Source organism: Mastomys coucha, unplaced genomic scaffold (genome assembly GCF_008632895.1).
Source record: "Mastomys coucha isolate ucsf_1 unplaced genomic scaffold, UCSF_Mcou_1 pScaffold20, whole genome shotgun sequence".
NCBI classification, from domain to species: Eukaryota; Metazoa; Chordata; class Mammalia; order Rodentia; family Muridae; genus Mastomys; species Mastomys coucha.
Window position 1 is genome coordinate 98,348,938 of NW_022196903.1, and position 24,090 is coordinate 98,373,027.

A 24,090-nucleotide genomic window follows, 5' to 3' on the forward strand; every position below is an offset into this window, starting at 1 on the left:
TTATTTCCATGGTAGACAGGGCTTGAACCTTAGACACTTTACCCAGTCTTACACTGTCTCTTGCTGAAACATGCCCACATTCCACTGTTGTCTTGAAGTTCTTTATCTGCCCATCACTGCACCTGCTTTCTTAGTAATGTCTAGTTGTGTGATGGAGCATGCACAGATATTTGTGCATGGTGATACTCCTGAACAGGCGCTCAGGCTTGCATACTTACTGAGCAGCAAGCATGTGAGAAGGTGGCCCATTGTACAGGTATGCATGCTCATACCTAATGACTGTCAGCAGAGCCTGGTTTCCAAATGAGCAAGTAGGGAGATTAGGAGCTACATCCATGAAGCTGAATGTGATAATGGAGATAGAGGCAAGAAACAGCTGTGAATTGGAGCATAGGCTGCTGGTCAGAGGATGCTGGGAGCCAGTGCCTGCCTACAGGGTGAGAGCAGGCCAGCTTGCCCATCTGTTGCTGCGGCATTTTTAGTACTGTTAACATTCCCATCTCAGTACCAGAATAGGAGCTGGCATTAGACAGGCAAATAACTTTTCCAGAGAATTATTACAAATAAAGCATACTTATATGTTTGGACAGTGCCATAAAGCATATTACATAGTTGCATGAATTCTTCAAAAACTTTAAAAATCTATGAGTTTTGAACACTCCTGCAACACGGCAAAGCTAATAACCACAGGGCTAGAAATAAAAATTTAATTTGAAGATTATTTGATTCAAGGACAAAAGCACTATTTTTATATGAAGCTCCAGGAAATCCAATTATTAATGAACTTTTTCTTGTAATTGAAAAAACTTAATGGAATGTATAAGTGATATTTTGAACTAGTACACAGATCATAAAGCTACATTAGCTTCCTGTACCATGTTCATAGGTTACCCCCATATCAGAATCAATATCAAAGTTCTCCTATATACATTGACCTGAAAAATTAAATAAAAAACTTATATGAAATAGATTTATCAGTGACAAAAATTGAAATTATTTTAGAATAAAATTGTTGCATGTTTATTAACAGCTGTAAATGTTCTAAAATCTACATTTCAAAGTAATTTATCAGAAGTTCACAGTAATTTTGCAGTCTGAAAATGAAGTTAGTAGTTCTAAAAGTGTTATATTGGCCTGAAAGGTCCTTCAGAAAATAAAACACTTATCAATAAAAAAAAAAAGTGTTTATCATGCACTTGCAAAAAGCAATTTCAAAGAGCAGTAATGTAGCACAGGTAATTACCTCCATAGAAAACGAGGCTGCTAAAAATATAGATTCCAACAGTTTGATGAGTCTTCAGAGAAGAAAGTAAGAAAAATATAATAATCAGGATATAAGTTCAAGTACTTAGATTGAATTTTATATTAAATTATGATACCCAACGCAAGTGTTAATATACATACATTGATCACACTACTTATGCATCAATATTAAATATACCCTCATTAAATTTTATAAACAGTAAAATGTTTAAAGTGAAGAACTTTTATGTTTTTAAATTTTATTGTTTATTGTTTGAACCTAGCTCCTATTTTATCTTACAGTGGAAATTACCACTTAAATAGCTTGATGGGGTCTACATCTCTTTCCTGTTTGGGACTGTGTGGATACGTCTTATTTTCCTATTCACTCATTACTTCTTGTCTCCATCATCCAAGACTTTCTAGCAAATTGGCTTCCTTAAATCTTCTAAAGAGGCTTCTTTATAAAGATCCTTTGCAACACAGAGAGTGTGGCTCTCTCTTTTTACTCTTTAGCTTTGCCTGGAATTCTTCCTTGCCATGAGCTTCTATGATAATGCAATTTGTCCTTAGTAAACTAATTCCTCAGTAATAGAACATATTAATGCTATGACTTTACAGAGGATTGCAAAAATTTTGGCAATAGGACAGCATACTGTATTATATAGAACAGTATAAATAATAGTACAAGCTCAAACATGACAGTCTCTGATGATACAAGAAAAATGTACATTATTACTTAATACTCTAAAGAGAGACTATAAAATAAAGTATTAAGTACTTCACACCCCCATTGTGAATCTACTGCTTAACAGAAAGATGGCCAGGTGAGGAGTACTCAATAAATATTTGTTACACATTTAGAAGCTTGAACAAGCTAATGAAAGTATAATAATTATATATCATACTATGATCATCTCTTATTCATGAAGCTTTGTCATTGTATAACCAATGAGCAATGAATATAAGGAATAATTAGTCTAATTTTACCACTATATGCTATCTTAAAGAAGAAGTGGTTGTCATTTTTAATGCTTAAAAATTAGTTTAATTGCATAATCTAAAAACTTAAATCAGGATAGTTTGACTCTACCGACACATCTAATTAGCCAGTTCATCTGCCCACATATATAAATAAGATATTAGTGTATTTTTTTTCAAAGAAACTACTAGAGGAAAACATTACCCTATTATTAAAAATGTTGTTTCAAATGTTAGGTATCAGTTGGGAAAGCTATGAGAAAGACTTAGAATTGTGAGGGGAAGCATCTATCAAATCTTGTCTTTGACTTTTCTCTGATTAGAGTATAACAGAATAGATCTAAGATATATAAAGCTGATGAACACTGTTAGCATCTCCTCTGCACTCAGAAAAATAATACACTCTTTAATATTTTTAATTGCTTTTTGTCACAAATTATCTTAATCCTTATACTTTCCGTTCCTATATTCCACTCCTATGTCTTTGCTACCAAGACATTTTTATATTAACTAACAGCATAAAGTTCTATAGGCAAAATTGAGTAGTGCATTGCCTCACTCTGTTTTCTGTTGTTATAACTAAGTTGAAATATCTTCATAAATTTTTTGGTAATAATCGCCTTATAGATTATGCATATATATTCCTTCAATGGTACTTTAGTTTTGATGAGAGGTAAATATTGTGTGATTTTTATTTTTTGTCTGGTTTTGATTTGTTTAAAGATTTCTTATTCTTTACTCATGCACATGTGGACTTGTCTGTTTGCATGTATATGCATATGCCAGTGTACCCACATGGAATCCAGTAGAAAGTGTCTCATTCCTGGGAGTTGCAGGCATTTGTGAGACTGCAGCTTGTTATTGAAGTGCTACATAGCAAGTGGCCTCTTTGCAACTGCAAGGAAGTAAAGACATTAATCTAAATGGATTGGCAGGGTTCTTCTAGCAATAATGAAAAATTAGATTCCTCTAATGGAGTCTCCCTGAGTACCCAAAGCACTTATAAGGCCAATCCCTATGTCCAATCAAGAAAAAGATGACCCATGAAAAGGAAATGAATGGATGTGGATTTTTGTGTATGGAGAGGTGGGGGATATCTGGGAGGAGTTGAAAGAAGCAAAAATCATAATCAGAACTGTGTGAAAAAAATAAATTTAACAATGGCAAAAAAATAAATGATGGATTTCCATATTGGTAAATTCTCAATGCTCTGGAATTAAAGCTATATCTTTTAGTACTTATACAAAAATATATATTAAAAAATATAAAAAATATTTACTATATAATCACAATAATGATTGTGATTGTTACTCTTTGGTAGAACTCAAATAAACCTGGATTACCCTTGGAAATGACTTTGAAGGTTTATGCAGTATGTTTTGGGACCTGTGGAACCAGGGTAGGCCTCTAGAAAAATGTGTCTACAGAGGAAGTATCTATGACAGCTGCATATTTTGACATCAAAGACTGTGTATTTACAAAGAGAGACTTCCTTCTTCCTTATTCATGTTGCAACTTCAGTTCAAACAGAAAACTATCATCATAAGCATTCCCAAAATATAATATGTTGTGCTCATACTTTTAAATATAAGCATGCAATTATAAAACTGCACAAATTATGGTATATATAATCTTAGAAATGAAGTTTGTCTCATGAAATCGTAAGCTAATGAATTATTTAAAGTCACAACTATTATTTTATTTAATAATACAGCTAGTTATTTAGAGTAAAATATAAAATAGGATACCAAACTATGTATGAATGTTGTCCTTTGAGGTTTTTCCTTCAACTCTTTTCCACATGAATTATGAAGAAAACTGTATCATTTAAGGAATATATTATAAATTTTTGGAGAATTTCATAAAATTTGTTTTGAGAATACTTATCCAGTTGTGGTAAACATTATTTGGAAGTTCTACCCCTACCTTAGATCATTTAGCTCCCAAGTAAAGGACATAAAACTTTTATATTTATAATAAGCCTTAAAGCATTAGAGCTGGGTAGATATCAATAGTCTATGCTATTCAGTCAACTTCCCTATCAATAACCCCAAAATATCACTTGTGATGTTCTGCCCGGGCGGCTCTTACTCTAACTGGCCATCCCTCATAGTCAAGCACTCCCATGGTGCCTTCTTCCTTCTTCCTCCTCTCTCTCTTCTCCAGTTGTCTCTCCTTGTGGTCCTAGCCTTAGACACCAAACCCAGGCACACAAATCTCCCTACCTCTATTCTGCCTAGTTCCATGCTGTAGTCATATTCATTAACTGATCACTGATACCCTGGGAGGAGGGGCAAGATTTATGCAACAAAAGCTGATATACATAAGGATCTATTCATCTTAAACAAGCAGATGTTGGTATTTGAATACAAGTATCTTCAGATCAACCTGCTCCACTCATCCGGCTCCATCCACCTTCTTTACTTCTCCTGGATCCAGTTATCCACACTACCCTCACAACCTCATATTCTCTTTTACTTTCTTTTATTAATTCTTAAAATCTAAACTATATTTTTATTATATTCTTCCCCCTCCAACTCCTCTCAGATCCTACCCCCTTCCTAGCCAACCCAATTTCTTGTTCCTTCTCGGTCTCTCTTTTTTGTTGTTTTTTGTTTTTTGTTTTTGAGACAGGGTTTCTCTGTATAGCCCTGGATGTCCTGGAACTCACTCTGTAGACCAGGCTGGCCTTGAACTCAGAAATCCACCTGCCTCTGCTTCCAAGTGCTGGGATTAAAGGCATGTGCTACCACCACCCAGCCTCTGTCTTTCAAAAGAAGAAAAGCAAACAATGAAAAATAATAAAACCAATAAGATAAACCAAACAAAAATATCACACAAATACATGAAATCGATTTTGTGTTGGCTAACTACTCAGTTCTGGGCATGGGACTTGTCCTGGAGTATGGTTTATATACCCAGTGTCACTCCATAAAAAAACACAAAACCAAAAAAACTGTTGGCACTGACATCTATTTAAGTAGTTTCTTGACAATGGCTGGAACCTCATGTCCACTTTTCCTTCTGCATAATGAGATTCTGTTTATCAACCTTGTTGCATCTGAAAGATCCTGGACACTGTTTCTGTGGAGCCTTGTACATGTACTACCCCTGGCTCTTTTTTTGTTTGTTTTTGTTTTTTTGTTTTGTTTTGTTTTTAGCATTTTCTCCCTTATTGGTCCCTGTACCTTGTGGGAAGGAGTTTGATAAAAATATCCCACTACAACTTGAGTTCTCCAAAGCCTATCACTCTCTGTACATTGTTCAGTTGTGGGTATCTTTGTTAGTTACCATCGACTTCAAGAAGCTTCTCTGGGGAGAGATAATGCTTTGCTCTATAGACATAGGAGAATGTCATTGGGAGTCATTGTATCACTATGCTTCTTTAGAAGAATAATCATAGTACATTTTCAATTGGGCCCATGACCTAATCTAGCTTCAGGCTCTTGGAAACCTTATCAGGCTTAGATATTCGTTACATCTCATATAGTAGAGATCCAATCCTTACATCCAATCAAAAATGTTCAGTTATCCCCACAGCCATTGTACCACTATTAAACTAGTTTACCTTGTAGATAGTTCACTGTTGTAGGTCACAGGGTTTATATCTGGGCAATATTTGTTACTAATTTTCTCTTCATGTAGTGTGCAAAGTACCTTCTAAAACCATGAATGCTACTCAGTATGAGTGAAAGTTTTCGATGTGTACCTTCTAAATTTCTCCATGTTTGATGACATAAGTGTGTCTTCATTAGTGGAGCCTTACCATCAGAATTTGGAGGATAACTAGCAATCTTGGCAAAAACTTGCAATGTTTGGAGGTTCTATAGAGGCCCCCTGGCCCATGACTCAGCAAGACATAATACAATCTTCGTAGTAGGGGTTATAAGTGGTGGTATAAGATATCTAGTTGGAGCATTATTTCTCCAATCATACTGTAACTCTTACTAAATTCTTTGAAAACATGTTTCTATTTTAGGAAGCTTCTATGTTAATAGGCCTCCAGGGATCACAAAGATCAACAAAACATCATATATCCAGAATCTGAAAGAAATGAAAGTTGGGAAATAGGCATACACTCATTGGCACTGGGAACTATATGGCACTGAAAAAGATAACCACTCAGAATGCTGATCATATGGGCATTAAGAGCAATGACTAATCAATAGGACTTCAGGAAGCTAAAAGGCTTTTGCACAGCCAAGAATATTAGCAAGTGAGCAAAGCAGCAGCCAAGAGAATAGAAAAAGAAATCTTTACTAATTATACATTTGACAGAGGGTTAACACCTAGAACTGTAAGAACAACAAATAAAAAAAAACTAAGAAACAGAAAACCTTGAGCAATAGTTAAAAATGAAATAACAGAATTTTAAAATGAGGTATAGACGTAAACAGTGTTCCCAAAAGATGAAACACAAGAGTCTAAAAACAAAACACTTTTAAAACATCCCATCTCTCTAGCCATCAGAGAAATGTAGAATAAAACTACTTGGATATTTCACCCTACACCAGTCATCATGGCCAAGAACAATAAAACAAATGAAAACTCATGCTGGTAAGAATGAGGAAAAAGAGGAACACTGATTGTTGGTAGGTGGGCAAACCAGTATAACCACTGTGGAAATTTGCATGAGGACTTTTCAAAAGCTGAGAAGTCATCTTCCACAGATACAGCTGTACCACTTTTGGACATATTCTCAAAGGTGTCTGCCTTCTACAGATGTTCTTCTTCAACCATGTTCACTGATGCTCTTTTATGAATACTGAGAATTTGTAAATAGCATAGATTCCTACCAACTGATGAATGGCTAATGAAAATGTGATTGGTACATTTACACAATAAAATATTGCTCAACTCTTAACAAAATTAAAATTATGAGATTTTCAGGTAAATGGCTGGAACTAGAAATGATAATCCTACATGAGGTAACCCAGAAATCAAAAATCAAATATTGCCCATTTTCTCTTATATATACAGTAAAAGAGGGAATATGGAGAATGACAAATCAGACTAAAGCACTTTAAAAAATCTATATGGAATATCCTTTTAAAAATAACCCACTGAAAACAATTTTTGTTTCCTGTGTACTCATGGACATTGAATAATTTATGGAATCATTTTCAATTATTAAGGGCCACAATATTACAAAAACTGACTCTCAGAAACTATTGGGTGCTCTTAGTTCCTCAGTCACATGTGAGTCCCATGAACCCTTCTGTGATATATGCTACCATACTGACTGGCTTAATCTACTGCTTAAATATCACAGCTCCTGTAACATCATCAATGAAGCAGTTCTGTCAAATCTAGAGGCCACCCAAACTCTGACTCTTAGGTTCTTTCTGTCCCTCTTGGGTAGAGGGTGATATAAAAGACTTATTGGTCTATATCTTTAAGAAACAAAATGGTACATACAAGATATTAAGAAACAAAAGATTATTTTTTAATACTGAATATATTGGTGGTTCACTCTGCCACTAATGATAGCGTACCATTAAAAGTGTGTATAATCATATGCTGACATTTGTTAATATTTTAACAAGTAATCTTTTCTCAACAGAGAGAACAGTCATTACAGTACCACCATCTAAAATGGATGTTACAGTTGGAGAGAGTATCGTCTTGCCCTGCCAAGTGTCTCATGACCCCACCATGGAAGTTCTATTTGTTTGGTACTTTAATGGAGATGTCATAGATTTAAAGAAAGGAGTGGCTCATTTTGAACGAATTGGGGGAGTAAGTGTCTGAAATTGCTAAGCTCTTCATAAAAAGAATAATGTTTTACATGAATCCACATGGTTCGTAATCACTCTCTCTGTCTTTATTCACAGGCAGAATCTCTATCTGGGTATAAAGCTGCATCTGTTTTTGTTTTGCTTTATTTTATGTATTTCACAGAAATACTTGTTTTCTGGATGCAATTAGAGTAAAGGGGATAATAAAAGGGATCAATTACAGAAAACTATAATAATCAGTATATCTTCTAATTTCGAAATTGTCTTATGTTTAATATCTACCCAGCTGTAAAGAAAACGGGACCCGCTGTGTGTGATTATGTTCTCATCCAGTTTCCTCTCTCTGTCTTCAGGAATCTGTTGGGGATTTGATGATAAGGAATATTCAATTAGGCCATTCGGGAAAATATCTATGCACAGTACAAACAACACTAGAACGCTTGTCTGCTGTCGCTGATATCATTGTGAGAGGTGAGCAGAAATGATGAGTGAGTGGTCCTGTTCTTTATTCATGATCAGAAATGCCACACATAAATGGCAGCTGTCTGAGGGATTAAATGACGATAAGGGGATGAGAGAAAACCATAACTTTTTGTTTTGTAAATTTCAAGATTTGATTTTATTAGTTTTGTGGTTATGGCCAAAATATGACTATGCTTAGCACATAGTACCAATTCCTAAAATAAGTACCAATTCCTAAAATTTAGACTGGCCTTCTATTTGTAATAAACCATTAGTGTCCATGCAGAATAAATTACATGGGATTTTACATTGGTCCACATTAATTATATTTACTTGAGCTACATTTGCAGAGAGATTGAATATCAGTTTTTGAATTTTCCTCATTGTTTTATCCTATTCAATAAATGCATGTTTTGTGGTCTCTACCCTCCATAGTTGGTATTTGTAATCTAATGTGTTATCTGGATAACACATATGGATAAAATCTATTGTTAGGATTTAATCTGTATGTGTGTACTACAAATAACTTGTAATAAGTAATTTATTTTCCATGTATGGCAGGTAAGGTAAACGATTCTTGTCTTCACTTGATGTTCTAAAACATTTCCAACACAGCACTCATAAATGATGTTTCTCCAGGTCCCCCTGGGCCCCCAGAAGATGTAAAAGTGGAGCACATCTCTAGTACCACTTCCCAGCTCAGCTGGAGACCAGGTCCTGATAATAACAGCCCCATTCAAATATTTACTATTCAAACTCGGACACCCTTTTCTGTGGGCTGGCAAGCAGTTGCTACAGGTAAGTTATCTAGGGCATTTGTGGAGATTGTCTAATAACGGTACACAGAATATTTTTATTTAATAATCCTAAAAAGTTTTTATAATTCCCAATTTTAACAATATAAATTACTTCATGCCAAAACTGAAGATTTCTCATATTCATATTCTTGAAAGATTTAAAGAAAAACAAGAATAGATAGGAAGAAATTATGAAACTCAGGGCTGAAATCAGTAAAATTGTAACAACAAAATATGCAATAGAATCAATGAAATGAAGAGTTGGTTCTTCAAAACAAAACATAATTTTTAACCAAGGCAATCAAAAGAAAGAAAGAGAATCCAAATTCGAAAAATTTGAAGTGAAAAAGACATTACAACAAACAATTAGGAAATTTCAATAATTATAAAGAAATACTTTAAAAATCTGTTGTTTACTAAGCTGTAAAACCTAGAAGAAATGAGGCTGGTGAGATGGCCCAGCAGGTAAGAGCACTGACTGCTCTTCTGAAAGTCCTGAATTCAAATCCCAGCAACCACAGGGTAGCTTACAACAATGAGATCTGATGCCCTATTCTGGTGTGTCTAAAGATAGCTACAGTGTACTTACATATAATAATAATGAAATTTTATAAAAAAAGAAATGGCAGGTAGTGGTGGCTCATGCCTTTAATCCCAGTGCTTGGGAGGCAGAGACAGGGAGATTTCTGAGTTCGAGGGCAACTTGGTCTATAGAGTGATTTCAAGGACAATTAGAGCTACACAGAGAAACCCTGTCTCGGAAAAAAAGAAATGAGTTCATGTCTTGATATATAGGGCACAAGAAGCTATATGGACCCCAAATCCCTAATGAAGTACAAGCAGTAATTAAGTATCCCAACAACAACAAAAACATCATCTAGGGCCAGATGGAACCAGTGTCGAAGTCTACAAGACCTTCAGAGAATAACTAATGCCAATATTTCACAAGTTATTCTGAGAAAAAGCAACTGAAAGAACATTTTCAAATGTTTTATGAAGCTCCTATTTCCTTAATGCCAAAGCTATGCAACAAATTGACATTGAACAAAATGAAAGTATAGCTCAGCCTTTCTTATATAAATATAGATGCAAAAATTCTCCATAAAGTATTTACAAACTAAAGTTAAGAAGGCATCAAAAAGCTTACTGACAATAATTAATCATCCCAGAGATGCATGGATGGTATACATATGTAAATCAAAAAAAATGTAGTCTATGATATTAACAGTCTAAAAGACAGAAACTACAAGACCATTGTATTGGATGTAGAAAAGGCTTTTTTGAAAAAGATAAAGAACATCCCTTCATTTTAAATGTCTTGGAGAGGCTAGTGACATGAAAGGTATCACATTATAGTAGAGAAGATTTACAGCAAGGCCAACATGATTCTAAATGAAGACAACTCAAAGCATTTCCACTAAAAGGAACATGAAAAGAATGTTCAGTCTTTCCAAGCTTGTTCAATATACTGACAAGGCAACTGAAGGAGATCAGAGGGATATAAATAAGACAGGAAAATATCAAAGTATATTTATTTGCAGATGATATAACATTATACATAAAAATCTTTAAAGACTCCATTATGAAATTCAAAGCTGATAAATGTTTTCAACAGAGTAGCAGGATACAAAATTAACACACAAAACTAGTAACTTTCCTGTATTGAAATGACAAACAGACCTATAAATAAAACACAGAAACATTGCCTCAAAAATTAAAGTATCTTATTACTCTAACTGAACAATAAAACACTTACATACTAAAAACTTTGAACTTGTTGAAGAAAGAGTTTGAAAATATCATTGGAATTTTGGAAAGATCTCACAGACCTATTGATCATCAGAATTAACATCAGGAAAAATGACCAGACTCCCTAAAGCAATCTATAGATTCAGTCCAACTACCATCAAAATTTCCACATAATCCTTCAGAGAAATCAACTTCACAGACATTGGAAAAAAAAAATTCTTGAGTTTCTTAAGGAAATAAACCAGAGAATCAGAATAACTCTGGACTCTTGACTAGTGGCTATTTATTTCCTTGAGTGCTGTGTTCTGATTTCTGTGGGTATTTTTGTTTGTTTACTTTTTTTTTTGTTTGTTTACTTGCTTTAGTCCCTGAAATTCTCAATGGACAGACGTACAATGCAACAGTCATTGGTTTGAGTCCTTGGGTGGAATATGAATTTCGTGTTGTTGCGGGGAACAACATCGGGATTGGAGAGCCAAGCAAACCATCCGAGTTGCTGAGAACCAAAGCATCAGGTAAGAAATCAATGTTTGCTGCAGGCATGGAAGATCCTTTCTGCATCCTTAGAGAAGATCCGTTCTGGTTCTTAGAGAAAAGCTTCCGTGTGTCCTTTAGAAATTTTAGAACAAAATTAGTGTTGATGAGTTAGTGCTTCTAGTGTTCCCCTTTGTATCTGACGAAAGCCAGGTGTATCTCACCCACTTCATTCTTACAATCAGGGCTTGAATTTGAGTTGAAATAGTGTTAAGCAGATGTGTCTAAACAATTTTACAGGAGCAACCTTTAATATATTTCTTAACTCAAACTCCAGTAGGGAATCTATAGTTGGAAGACGTGTTAGGGCTTGTTCATTAACATGGTAGTAACGAATTAATACAGCATCTATTTGGCTCACCCAGCATTCATTTTCATCTAGTTTTTCAACTCTGATCTAGAAACAGCTTCACAGAGAAATACTATAAATTCTCCTCCATACAAATGAGATAATTTCTAATCTCACTGAACAAAAATGCTAATTGAGCATCAGCTGGTTCACTGAACAGCAAAGCCCAAGCGCGACTTTGCTCCAAATCATGTCTTCTTAAGTTCTTTATCAGAGACCTTCTTTGTTTTGCTTCAGCTTTCACATCCAGTGTGGTATCCCTAGTGTTTTGTCATGCAAAGCTCACACAGTTCCCATTATTAATAAGCCGTACAATGTAAATTTTCTTTGTTCTTGTTGCCCCAGTTAAACAAGCATAAGTTATATGTTCATATCCATAAGTATGCATAATTTTCAAAATTATGAAATACCAAAACTTCCTTTTTAAAGAAACGTATTTTTGTTTCTTATTTTTATTTTTTTTATTTTTTTAGTGCTGGTAATTAAACTCAGGGCCTGTCCCATACCAACCAAATGCATATGCCACCCTTGATACCATATTTTTTACTTTAGAATTAGTTATAGAAAAATTATATTCAGAAATGCTGACACCAAATTAAATCATGTTGGAGTATGGAGCTGAATACAATGTTTCATTATTTCATGGAGGACAAAATGAAGAATGGTTCCTCATCTCTTTATTAATGACATTCTAGATCTGAACCCTTAACTGTGGATCTCTACCTCCAAGATCTGTGCAAGTAATGCTTAATTTTCCATCCAGATGAACAATAGTTGCACCTCCACCCTAGGTCCTTTAGTTCCTGATATTAGCTTTTGTTTCCATTGTTTTCTTTTGTTGCATTGGCAATGTTGACCCCCAACTGTGAAGGTAATGCAGGAACATTTGTTTGCCTACTGCTACCAACCATTATTGCTCTTCTGAACTTTGAGGTTTTCATAGATATTCTAAACAGGACTGTATCACATTAAAGTATCTACCCACCTTTTTTTTCTAGTCACCAAACACTTATTTTTTCTCAATATGGCTTTAATATTAAAAACTAGTTAATTTGAAATTGAACTAAGAAAGGACAGAGTGAAGACCTGCATGGCTCAAACCTTCAGAGTTCTTCACTTCTTTCTTCTCCTATGGACTTGGCTCAAATTCATAGGATACATATTGAGTGGCTCACACCACCTGTATTTTCAGATCTAGTACCCTCTTTTGGTTTCCACAGGCACCCGGAAAGACATAGTTCACACTTACACAGACACAAATATACATAAATTTTAAAAAAATTAGTGTATTTTCTGCTTTTCATTATATGAGAAAGCAGGAAAAATAATCATGTACATTTAAGTAAAAAGAAATACTCCTTATATAACTGAATTTTGAAAATGTCTCAAGTATAAGCGACATTACTGAGTACTATATATCCAGCAATGCTGTAGACATTACTGGGTCATGCTGCTTTGACAAAATGAATGTCCATACTTGGCAGTATGATTCGTGTTCAGCTGATCTTTATGAGAATCATAAGCAAACGAAATGAAGGGTAAATTGAACCTTAAAATGTCTGTTGTGAAAAGGTTATCTTAAGAAAGAATATCAGAATATCCTACCACTACTGCTAGAGCTAACCATCCGCACGAAGGAATAATGTAAGCAGCCTTGGTGTCTTTAAATTGTCCCAACAGTTTGAAAAAAAAAATGACATGAGTGGTCGCAGCCCTTCCCCACCCAGCCCCACACACATTTTCAACTTTGAGTGAAATCCCCAACCATACCTAGAGATATTATTCCAAATTTCTGAATCCTGGGCAAAACGGTACCATGAAAATAACTTTGGACAGTTCAATGCTTGAAAGACATATTCAGCCGCTTCACCCATTACAGATTTAGGTTGTTTTTGCTACTGCATTAATAGCATATTTTTAAGACTTCTAAGTATGTGATAAAAATTTGTATTCTGAGTATTGACTCCTTTTAAGATATATCCCAGAATTTGTTATATTCACCATTTACCGTGAGCCAGCTGTAACACTAATCCTCATAGAGTAGAATAGCATATTATTCATCTTTCTACACCAGTGTTTTCAGTGTCTTAGTCTTAGACCCAAAGAGTAAGTTGAAGTCATGGCTCGTCCATCATATTCTTTACAGGAGATCACTCCGACTTTAAGGGTAAAAAGTTGAAAATTACACTTATTTACTCCAGAGTAATGCGAGTATAAGAATTCAGTCTTAAATATTAAAATATCCCAATGGTTAAAAAAGAAAAAACATCCAGCTTGTTTATTGACAAAAAATAATGAATTAATGTACTGCCTGAGTAACTTGTTTACAGCACAACTGTATAATTAGGCCCTAAATCAGCAGTGTCACTGTTACCATCTGAATGCAACATCATTTTGCCAATTAGTAGATGATGCATAATAATGTCAAACACACGATGTTACTTGATTTTTAATTAATTTTGGAGCCAAGGTGCCCATGTATCAAACAAAACTGTGTCCTCTCTCTTAGAAATGTGGATATGGGTAAACATCATTTATGTTCATTAAAAATGCAACACTCTCTCAGTTTGCCAGGATAAGCGCTTTGAAAGGTGAAATCCTCCCAAACAGAACTCTTCTTGATGAAGACATTCCTTTCATCCTAACTATCCACATTTCTCTTGGTTGTCTGCAGTCCCCAATGTGGCACCAGTAAATATCAATGGAGGTGGTGGAAGCAGATCGGAACTTGTCATTACCTGGGAGGTAATTTTCTGTCCGATTAAGTTATTTTTGAACGAGATAAATTTAGCTGGCCAGGAGGAAGAATACTGGAAAAACAGAAAGACCCAAAGCTTTATTTGATCACTACAGAGGGCATATAAAAATTCAGGGCATCAAATCACATCACCCTGACAATGTATCATTTAGGAGTGGTATTATGCAATTTTTATTTTCACTAAAGGAAGTGAATGTGACTGAGCATAAATTGTCACATATACAAAAAAACAATGTCAGTATCTAGTGAGCAGTGGTCAGTAGTATTGTCATTAAGACTAGGTGGGTTGGGTACCCTTTTATTGATTAGCTATGGAATTTTCTCATTGTGGGTATGATAGACTTAGAAGAGCAGAGACTAAAATGGATTATTGTTCTAACAGTGCACTTTACAGCATCAACTGTTCGTTCCCAGCATCTAAATGAAATCTTAGGAGCACCAAATAGCTCTGCTGCTCATTGTGTTTCAGATTAACATATAGATTCATCTTTTTAGAGTACAAATTTTATTATCATTTGGTATCATAAACTTGAAAGTAGTCATGTCCGATCTTTTGACATTGCAACACTTTTCAAATTGGCATTGCAAAATATGGCAGCTGAAATTATATATATCTCATAACATTTTAAATAAATTTGCTATTTTGTGTTGAACAACAGCCATGCAGTCGTGCATGTACCCAGCTGTATGTAGCCTGCTGCCTTAGTTTCAGTCACTCTATAATTGTTCATTTGTACCTCCATCATTCCTTAGCCAAGACTTCCATAGCATGTAGGGGAATGTAGTCATCTCCTTCCATTTTCTCCATTCTTCACTTAGATTTCTCCTTCCTTTTTCCGTCTACCGCCTCTTGACTCCCTGACTGCCAGTGGTTTGGAAGAAAAGGACATAGCTTTAAAAAATGTGGATTTCTGACACATTTCTAATTTTGCTTTTATCTTTATCACATGTACACAGACACACACACACAGATACACACACACACACACACACACACACCAAAGACCCAAACAACCAGACAAACAAAACATAAAACACAGCCAGATAAATAAACAATGATGCAGGTACTTGATAAAGCAGTGAGATGTATCTAATTTTTGTTTTTTCTTGTTGTTATTGTTTTGATGTTTCTAAAAGTTTTTTAGAATATGTTCCTCAGGTAACATCCTACTGTATCATTTCAGTGGCAATACAGAATACAGAATACTCTAGTCAAGAGTAACCAAAGTTTCTGCATTCTGGTTGTCTGTGGATAGACTCCCTTTCTGTCCTTTAGGCAGGAGTACCTGTCAATGGGGCATAGGGATAATCTCCCATTGCAAGTGGAATACATGATCTCAAACAAGAATCTTTCCTGCTTTGGGAGTAGAAGTTCAGTCACTGCACATTTGCATAACTTCTCTTTTCTCTGCCATCAAAAGTTGTAGCTCTCATTTCATTTTAGAGCTTTGCCAAGCGTTTGTCTCTTGAGAAAACTGGCATTCTCTAAATTCTAGAAAACACAGAGATGTAGCTCTTACTGTTCCCTATCACAAAATAATGCAGTAAGAAGTATCCTCGTTTGTTGCCTTTGTTGGAGAGTCAGGTGTACAACGTTGGTTCTTTATGTCTTTAACTTTACCTTAACATAGGATGACCGTGGATATTATCATTAAATATTTACATGAGCGATGTGTTGAAATACTGGTTCTTATCTGTAAATAAAGATCAATTTATCACCAGTAAATGTTTTACAATGACTGGACTTTTACAAAGACTGTGCTAAGTTGGTAATAACCAAAATAATGAGTAGAGGCAGCTGTGAGGAAGCCAAGTGAACACTAGATTGCTGCCAAACAGTCTATAGTACATAAGACAGGTTTACATCTGAATTATCTGATCCAAAGTGTCTCTGATGACATTGTTGAGAAATTCTGCACCAGATAAAAAGAGGGAAGAGAATGAGCAAGGGAATCATGAGACAATATTTGTCATTAATCCTGCTTATATTGGGGGAAAATACAGGGCAGGTGCTGTTTACTCAAAATTATAAATGTCAGTGGTACACCTAATACAGTGGCTCTGAAAATGATCCTTGCCCTACATCTTTTGTTCCCGGTGGATATTATGGAGGACAATGCTTAGCTGGTGGGGTTCCCTCCACAACTACTCTTTGGCAGGAGCTGTCAACTGAGGGAACAGGAACTTTCAGACCTATGAGAGAGGCAAGCATCCTTTATGGAGGACTTCAGAGTCTTATGGGCCACTCAGAGAGACTCATACCATTTAGGCCTCTCAATAAGGTTGAAGGTAGAGAACGGAGCTGTCACCTAAAGAGACTGAAAGGTAAACTTGTAGCACAGGTTTCTTAATTCATACCCTTCTATGTTGTTTTAACTTATGGGAACAAGAGTTTTCCTATAGATACTTTAAGCAGTAGATCAAACATATTATACTTGGAGATTTGAATTTGAAGTTTCAAGGGAATTTAGCTAGAAAATTCTTTTTGGTTTTTTGCTGAGTAAGACATTTAGATTCCTTCACCCTTTTGAGGCTATATAAAAATATTCCTTCCAACAGAAGGGAGTTTTGCTGATTTTCTACTTTGGTTTCCTATTCCTTGGAGATCAGAAATTCTTATGCAATTTTTTTTATGTATGCTATTTGTTAGGGTGGATTATGTTCTATTTTGCATTTTTGGAATTTAAAAGTATTATATTGCAAAATCTAATATCAGAAGTCAAATAGGAAATGAATATTAATGTTTGTTTTCATTTTATGGTCTCTAATAAGTAAAGTATGAGGTGGCATATCATGTCCAATATAGTTATAAACAAGATTATAGGAGGAAAACTGTGGAGTTAAATGCCTGTGACTCAGAGTAGCCCATTTCTTACACAAAGTGTAAATTTATAGATTGCAAATAATTTTGTCTCTTTTATAACGTGTCATTGTTTTTATAGTCCCCAAATATTCATATATCATACAAATGGGGAGGTGTGGTTATGTTTCCTAAATCTTTATTTTTTTTAAATTGAGAATTTCATATGCAAGTACTCTATTTATATTGTTTCTGTTGCTCCCTTACTGCTTTCCAACTTCCTGTGTCACCACACTCTTCTTCAAATTTATGGTACCTTCTTTTTTTAAAATTATTTGAAAGAGAGACAAAGAGACATAGAGGAAGAGACCAAAGGAGACAGAGAGACTGAGGTGGGGAGAGAGACAGAGGGAAGAGAGACGGAGGGAGAGACAGAGAGAGACCTAGAGACAGAGAGAGATAAGTAGAGACAGGCAGGCACACATACACACACATACACACACACACACACACACACACACACACAGAGAGAGAGAGAGAGAGAGAGAGAGAGAGAGAGAGCTCATGTTTGTGTATCAGTGCTGATCACTTGGCTTGGATGACTTGTGAAGGGAATCTTTCATGAACCAGACTGATCTTCCCTCTCTTAGTAGCCATTACTTGTTGGTAGCTTTGTGAGATTTCTTCCAACCCTGTTTAGATCTTAATTGGTATTATTATTGTGCAAGTCTTGTTGAGGTATTTTGTGTTAAAGATTCTGCTGAGACAGTTTTCCTGTCCTATAGAGAAGACACTATTGCACAGTAGATATTCTAGTCCTCTGGCTCTTAAAATCTTTCTGCTCCATCTTCCACAATGTTTCCATAGCCTTAGAGACAGCAGCTGTATTGTAGCTCTATCAATTGTGACTGGGTACCCCATGTGTTCTCTTTATTTTGGCTAGTTGTAGATTTCTGAAGTAGTCTTTGTCTGCTTCCTAAAGAAGCTTCTTTGATGAGAGGTGAAAACTACGCTTATCTGTGGTTATCGGGATTAGTATTTAAAATGCAGTTAAAAGTTATACTTTTGTAGGAAAGTCATAGTATTAGGTTCTCCTTTAGAGCTTGTGGCCTTTCTAGCCAAGGATATACCACTAAGTTTACAGTCTAATTGAACATCTCTTGGTGATCCCCAAGTTATAATTACAACTATTTCATCCATGGGGACCTCTTACCATGTTGCCCATTCATTTGTTGTTGTTTTTATTGTTGTTGTTGTTGTTGTTGTTCAAAGACATTACAACTGTGTAGGACTATTGATTGCTTATTTCCCTTAATAGCTTACACACCATATCTTCTCATACTATGAGGACCAGTTCTGAGGGAATGGAATTCTCAATCAGTTTGTATTGATTCTTTCTAGCTGTTTGTCTGAAGTGTATGATGTCATGTTATCCAAACTCTTACTTTTAAAAACAACCTAAAAGCAAGATGTGACTAGACCTCTCTTTGCTTGGCATTGGTTCATAATAAAGTTCAATTGATCATTATTAGTCATCAAGAATTTTAATAAATTTTACTTTCATTTGAATTTCTGAAACTTTGAGAATTTTCTCAGCTGGAAGGAAAAAACTTTTCAGCTTTCTTAAAGTGCTAGGTAGGGCTTTGGGGTTTTTAATTATTATTATTTTAATCATGTCGCTCTCAGTCCATAAATGGAAGAACCTACAAAAGCCACTTTCACTTCACGTTAAGCTGATCTTACCATTTTTATTCCTTTTTGTGATGGACAACATGATAAAGAAGGAATGTGCTTTACTAAGAAACAAGTGTTCTCTGCATATGGAACTGAGCATGGACTGGCGTTGCATCTGAGAATGAAGAAACTTCAAAAGAAATCAAATACATATTTGCCGAATTCTTATAAGCCTCTTCCAAATCATTCTTAACCAACTGTACAATTCTGCCCCTCCCACCTTTCCCAAGAGAAACAGTCTTACTCCTTCCCAGTTTCATCCGCTGTGCTTTTTTCTGCTCTGCTTGCTCACTGTATTTGTTAGACAGTTTCATGTGGGAGAAAATAGAGACACATTTCGATCATCTCAGTGAATGGGGATTTATTTTAAAGCTACAGAGAAAGTAATGAGGAAATGAAAGTGTGTCTTCCACTGAGCAACCAGTCAATTGCAGACATGGCACGTTGTACATCTCTGGGGGCCATAGAAGTTCTAGGGAACTGTTCCTACCATCTAGGTCCAGCTCTCCTAGGTTCTTGTACATGGATGCAACACTTTCCACTTCCTTTACTTACAGTTTGTTTAAGGCTGCTAGCAAAGCTCTATTTCCTCTCTACTTACTTTAGAGCTTTCAGAGATACTTACTATTTCTTTGTTTTCTGCATGTGGAGTATATGTGCTTTTGTGTATGGAAATGTCCATGTGGAAGTCAGAAGACAATTTGTGAGTCTCTTACCAACCATGTGAATCCAGAGATGGAACTCAGGTCATAGCAATGAGTGACAAGCAGCTTTATCTACTGAACAAAATTTGTTGCCTGACAACTTAAATAACAAAACAAATACTTAGACTCTACATACCCAATGTTTTTTTTTTCCTCATATTTTCTACTTATTGCCTATTCTGAGTTTTGCTTCAGTACCCTTCAGACTGCAGGCTTCATATTGAAATTCTGTAAGAGGAGTCAATTGGGTCTATTAATTGCTATAGAACATTAAAAAGACTACAGCAGAATCTCTCACAGACACTGGAGTATGTGATGGGAGATGAATATGTATCTGCTCTAGAGTGTGTAACTGGAAGTTGTGGTACAAGCAGAAAGCTAAAGGAATTCAGTAAGTAAACATATGACCATGAAAGCCACCAATATTTTGCTGGTTAAATAACACAATTATCCAATAATAAAATAACAAAATAACACAATAGAATTTTTTTCCTGTAGAAAAACAGAAAATTCTATTGACTCATAAATATAATATAGTTATAACGGGGTAGAATGATTGTCCAGTATGAAGCAGAATTTCATTTTTTTTCTTTCTGGTTAATATAATTATAATTTTCATATCTACAGAATTCTGAAAGAACACATAACAGTTTTGTTTAGTGAGAACTGGTTTTAATTGTTTTGTGTGGAACTTGATTTCTGGAAATTAGCAATGCATCATTTTTTTGATCAGGAAAAATTCAAACTGATGTTATTAATGAAGCACATGCTTTAAAATACTGAGTTTCTTTATGCTTTTGAAAAATACTCTATTTCATAAATTGAATATTATTAAAATTTCATTATATCACACTCAGAAGAATTTTTTTGAAATATTGAAAATAAAGTATGGTTTAGTATAAGTAATTAATACGTTAATTTAGTTTTGAGTTTAAAATTCATGTAAGATTATGTTTTAGCTTATATCATTAAAACTTACAGTCTTCTACTGAATTTTATCATTGCCATTTATGAATGATCAAGGAACAGGATATATAAATATATATATATATATATATATATATATATATTGCTTTATATTTCTTTTTGAAAATTAGAGCTATAAGAAATGGCAGTGGAAATAAATGTATTTTTAAATGTCCATTAGATATTGTAATTATCCATAACTACGTATGTAGAAGAAATATAAAGTAATCAACAAATATAATTATAGTTCAAAAGATTTTTCAGGAATTCTCAGTGGTTGATTGCATTCTACCCAAGTCCATTCCAGAAGAACTACAGAATGGAGAGGGGTTTGGATATATCATCATGTTCCGGCCAGTGGGTTCAACAACCTGGATAAAAGAAAGAGTGGCTCTTGTAGAATCATCAAAGTTCATCTACAGAAATGAAAGCATCATGCCACTATCTCCCTTTGAAGTCAAAGTAGGAGTGTACAATAATGAAGGAGAAGGGTCCCTGAGTACTGTGTCCATTGTCTACTCTGGGGAAGATGGTAAGCTACTTTCAGTGTTGGAATGATTTACCTTGTAACTGTGCATACAATTTGTTTTTCCTTTGTTTGTTTGTTTGTTTGTATCATTTTTCTAGAGGCTTTCTCTTTAAATATGGTGATATCTTTTCCTTGATGGTAGAACCTCAGCTGGCTCCAAGAGGAACTTCTGTCCAGAGTTTTTCTGCTTCTGAAATGGAGGTTTCCTGGAATGCTATTGCTTGGAATAGAAACACTGGAAGAGTGCTGGGCTATGAGGTAATTCACATGGACTTCACTCTACACATATGCAGTCATTCACTACACAATACTTTCTGCATAGGAGCTTAAGATGACATAGTTCTTGTCATGTAATAGTATACGTATTAATGTTCTGCTTACACCATTGTACCTAAACAGGTGTTAGAATCGATTAAAAAAAAAAAAGAACATGTAATATGGAAAGGCGAATCAATGCTCTCTTCTGGCCTCTACATGCAAAGGTACACATCTTCATACACACAAAGAAACATTTACTCTAACAATTATATCCATATACAAACAAATTATTTTCAAAAATGTTAAAAGCATGAATAGCTTAATTTTCACTAATAGTTTCTAAGTTTCAGTCTACACTAGGCTTTTTACTTTGTGTGTGTGGAGTTCGGGGTGTGGGTACAGTGAGGACATGTTGGAACATGTGGCAGAGGAAGATGCATGCTGTGACTGCCAGAAAACAATGACACTGTATAGACCCCTGGTCACATTATTGCTTTCAAGGTCATGACATTAGTGATCTAACATTGGTAAAAGTTTCTTCTAATTCCCCATAATTTCATTTGCCTGTGATGAGCCTTTCAATAAAGAAGTCTTTGGACTAGCGTTGCAGATCTGAGACATAATAATGATTTAAACTCAAATCAAACATGAGAAGAAAGAATGTTTTCATGTGGTCTTAAGCAAATAAATTTACCACTATAAAAATATCCATTTTAATAGGTATGTGATTACAATTAAGTAAGATGTGCAGACTATAACATTGTGGGTAAAAGGAAATTATAATGCAAAAAAATCTGTTAAGAGGATAGAGCTCACATGAAATTACAACAATATTTATTTTCAAGTGATCACAAAGTATTTAATTATTGAAATTACAATCATTGTAATTAAAGATGGGTAAAGTCATACCCTTGCAGATCTTAAACTACAAATTTTTACTAAGAATTATCCATAGAATATGAGAATCAAGGTTGAGGACCTAAGTGGAAAGGGACAAAACAATATAGTTCTGTTTAAACTGTTCAGAGTGAAGTAAATCACATTTATACAGCTTTGTTTTTAATTGAGAATATGTAATGCAAACACATTTAATTACTTATGTTCCTCATCTTGCAAGTCCATTTACTCAGAACATGGATATTTTTGTTTTTTAAAAAACAAAACTTTTCTAAATATTTATTTTTTTTGCTTTTTTCTTTTTCTTCCCCTTATAATCCCCCATGAAAGAAACAACAAGACAAACAAAAGCAATAGTAAAAAACAAACTTCTAATTATGTGGCGAGTGCCTTTGAAATTCCATGCCTGGAATGTCAAACTACTCCTGAGACCTGATGTTTTTCTAATCTCTGTACTCCCTCACTGAACACCATTGTTTTTCTTCAAATTCACAGAACGTGTGTGTGTGTGTGTGTGTGTGTGTGTGTGTGTGTGTGTGTGTGTATTTCTAGCTTGCTCTATTTGGGAGCCCAAGAGTTGGTACTGAACATATACTTATGTATTGTTTTGATGTGTCTGAAACAATGTTTTGCATAGCAAGTGATCACAGTGGGTTGTCATTAATTATCCATGATAACTAAGAACTTTGAAAGAAAGGATAATCCCAACACATCTGAAGTTTTGATTGATGGCATGGGATTTGTTTTAGTCTGAGTTATTATATTCCCTTTGCTAAAGTTGATATTTTAGATCATTTTGGCAACCTAAAAATGCTCTGCTTGCCTTTTTTTCATGGTGGATATTTCATGTTTACTCTCTGTTAATGTTGTATATTTATTTTGCTTGGAAGGTATATCTATTTTAATAAATATGTTTTATCATTTATATCTTATTATACTCCAATGGTTGATATGTTAGAGAAAACAATAAATGTATTCATCATTTGGTTTTACCACTCAGGTCTTATACTGGACAGACAACTCCAAAGAATCTATGATTGGTAAAATTAGAGTCAGTGGAAATGTCACAACCAAGAACATCACAGGGCTAAGAGCTAATACGATTTACTTTGCCTCCGTGAGAGCCTATAATACTGCAGGGACCGGACCCTCAAGCCCACCAGTTAATGTCACCACCAAAAAGTCCCGTAAGTATATGCCATAATCCAGGTCATGCATAACATTAATCAGCAAGTAGTAGCCTTTCCTGCATTCCACGGCCATTTCATTCTTTATTCCTCAAGGTCCTATTGTTTCATCTGGAGATAATTTTGACATTATTTGGGAAAAAGTAAAATAAAAGATGTTTTGGGTTTCTCAAAAGAAAGAAGTTTGATTATGACAAGAGTTCTTATGATTAGGGTGTTTATTGCCTCCTACAAAATTAGCTAAAATATGACCTCTTGGCTTTGAATACAAATTGGTTACTCAGTCTTTGCAGTTTTCATCCTTTCCCTTACATAAAAAAGAAAAAGCAACATTATTTGTATTTTTTTTATTTTAGATATTTTCTTTATTTACATGCGAATTTCTCCATTCCCAGTTTCCCCTCC

At 34.8% G+C, this 24,090-nt stretch overlaps 1 protein-coding gene across 4 annotated transcripts in view; it reads left to right on the forward strand.

Annotated features, from left to right (window-relative positions):
* Cntn6 (contactin 6) overlaps positions 1 to 24,090 on the forward strand; it is a 346,549-nt gene that overhangs the window by 311,289 nt on the left and 11,170 nt on the right. For all 4 annotated transcript variants that reach the window (XM_031382777.1, XM_031382779.1, XM_031382778.1 and 1 more), the window contains 8 exons: positions 7,787 to 7,962; positions 8,315 to 8,432; positions 9,063 to 9,221; positions 11,335 to 11,484; positions 14,527 to 14,597; positions 21,112 to 21,346; positions 21,486 to 21,601; positions 23,499 to 23,685. In XM_031382777.1, the coding sequence (XP_031238637.1) occupies positions 7,787 to 7,962; positions 8,315 to 8,432; positions 9,063 to 9,221; positions 11,335 to 11,484; positions 14,527 to 14,597; positions 21,112 to 21,346; positions 21,486 to 21,601; positions 23,499 to 23,685 (1,212 nt within the window). The remainder of the gene's footprint in view (positions 1 to 7,786; positions 7,963 to 8,314; positions 8,433 to 9,062; positions 9,222 to 11,334; positions 11,485 to 14,526; positions 14,598 to 21,111; positions 21,347 to 21,485; positions 21,602 to 23,498; positions 23,686 to 24,090) is intronic.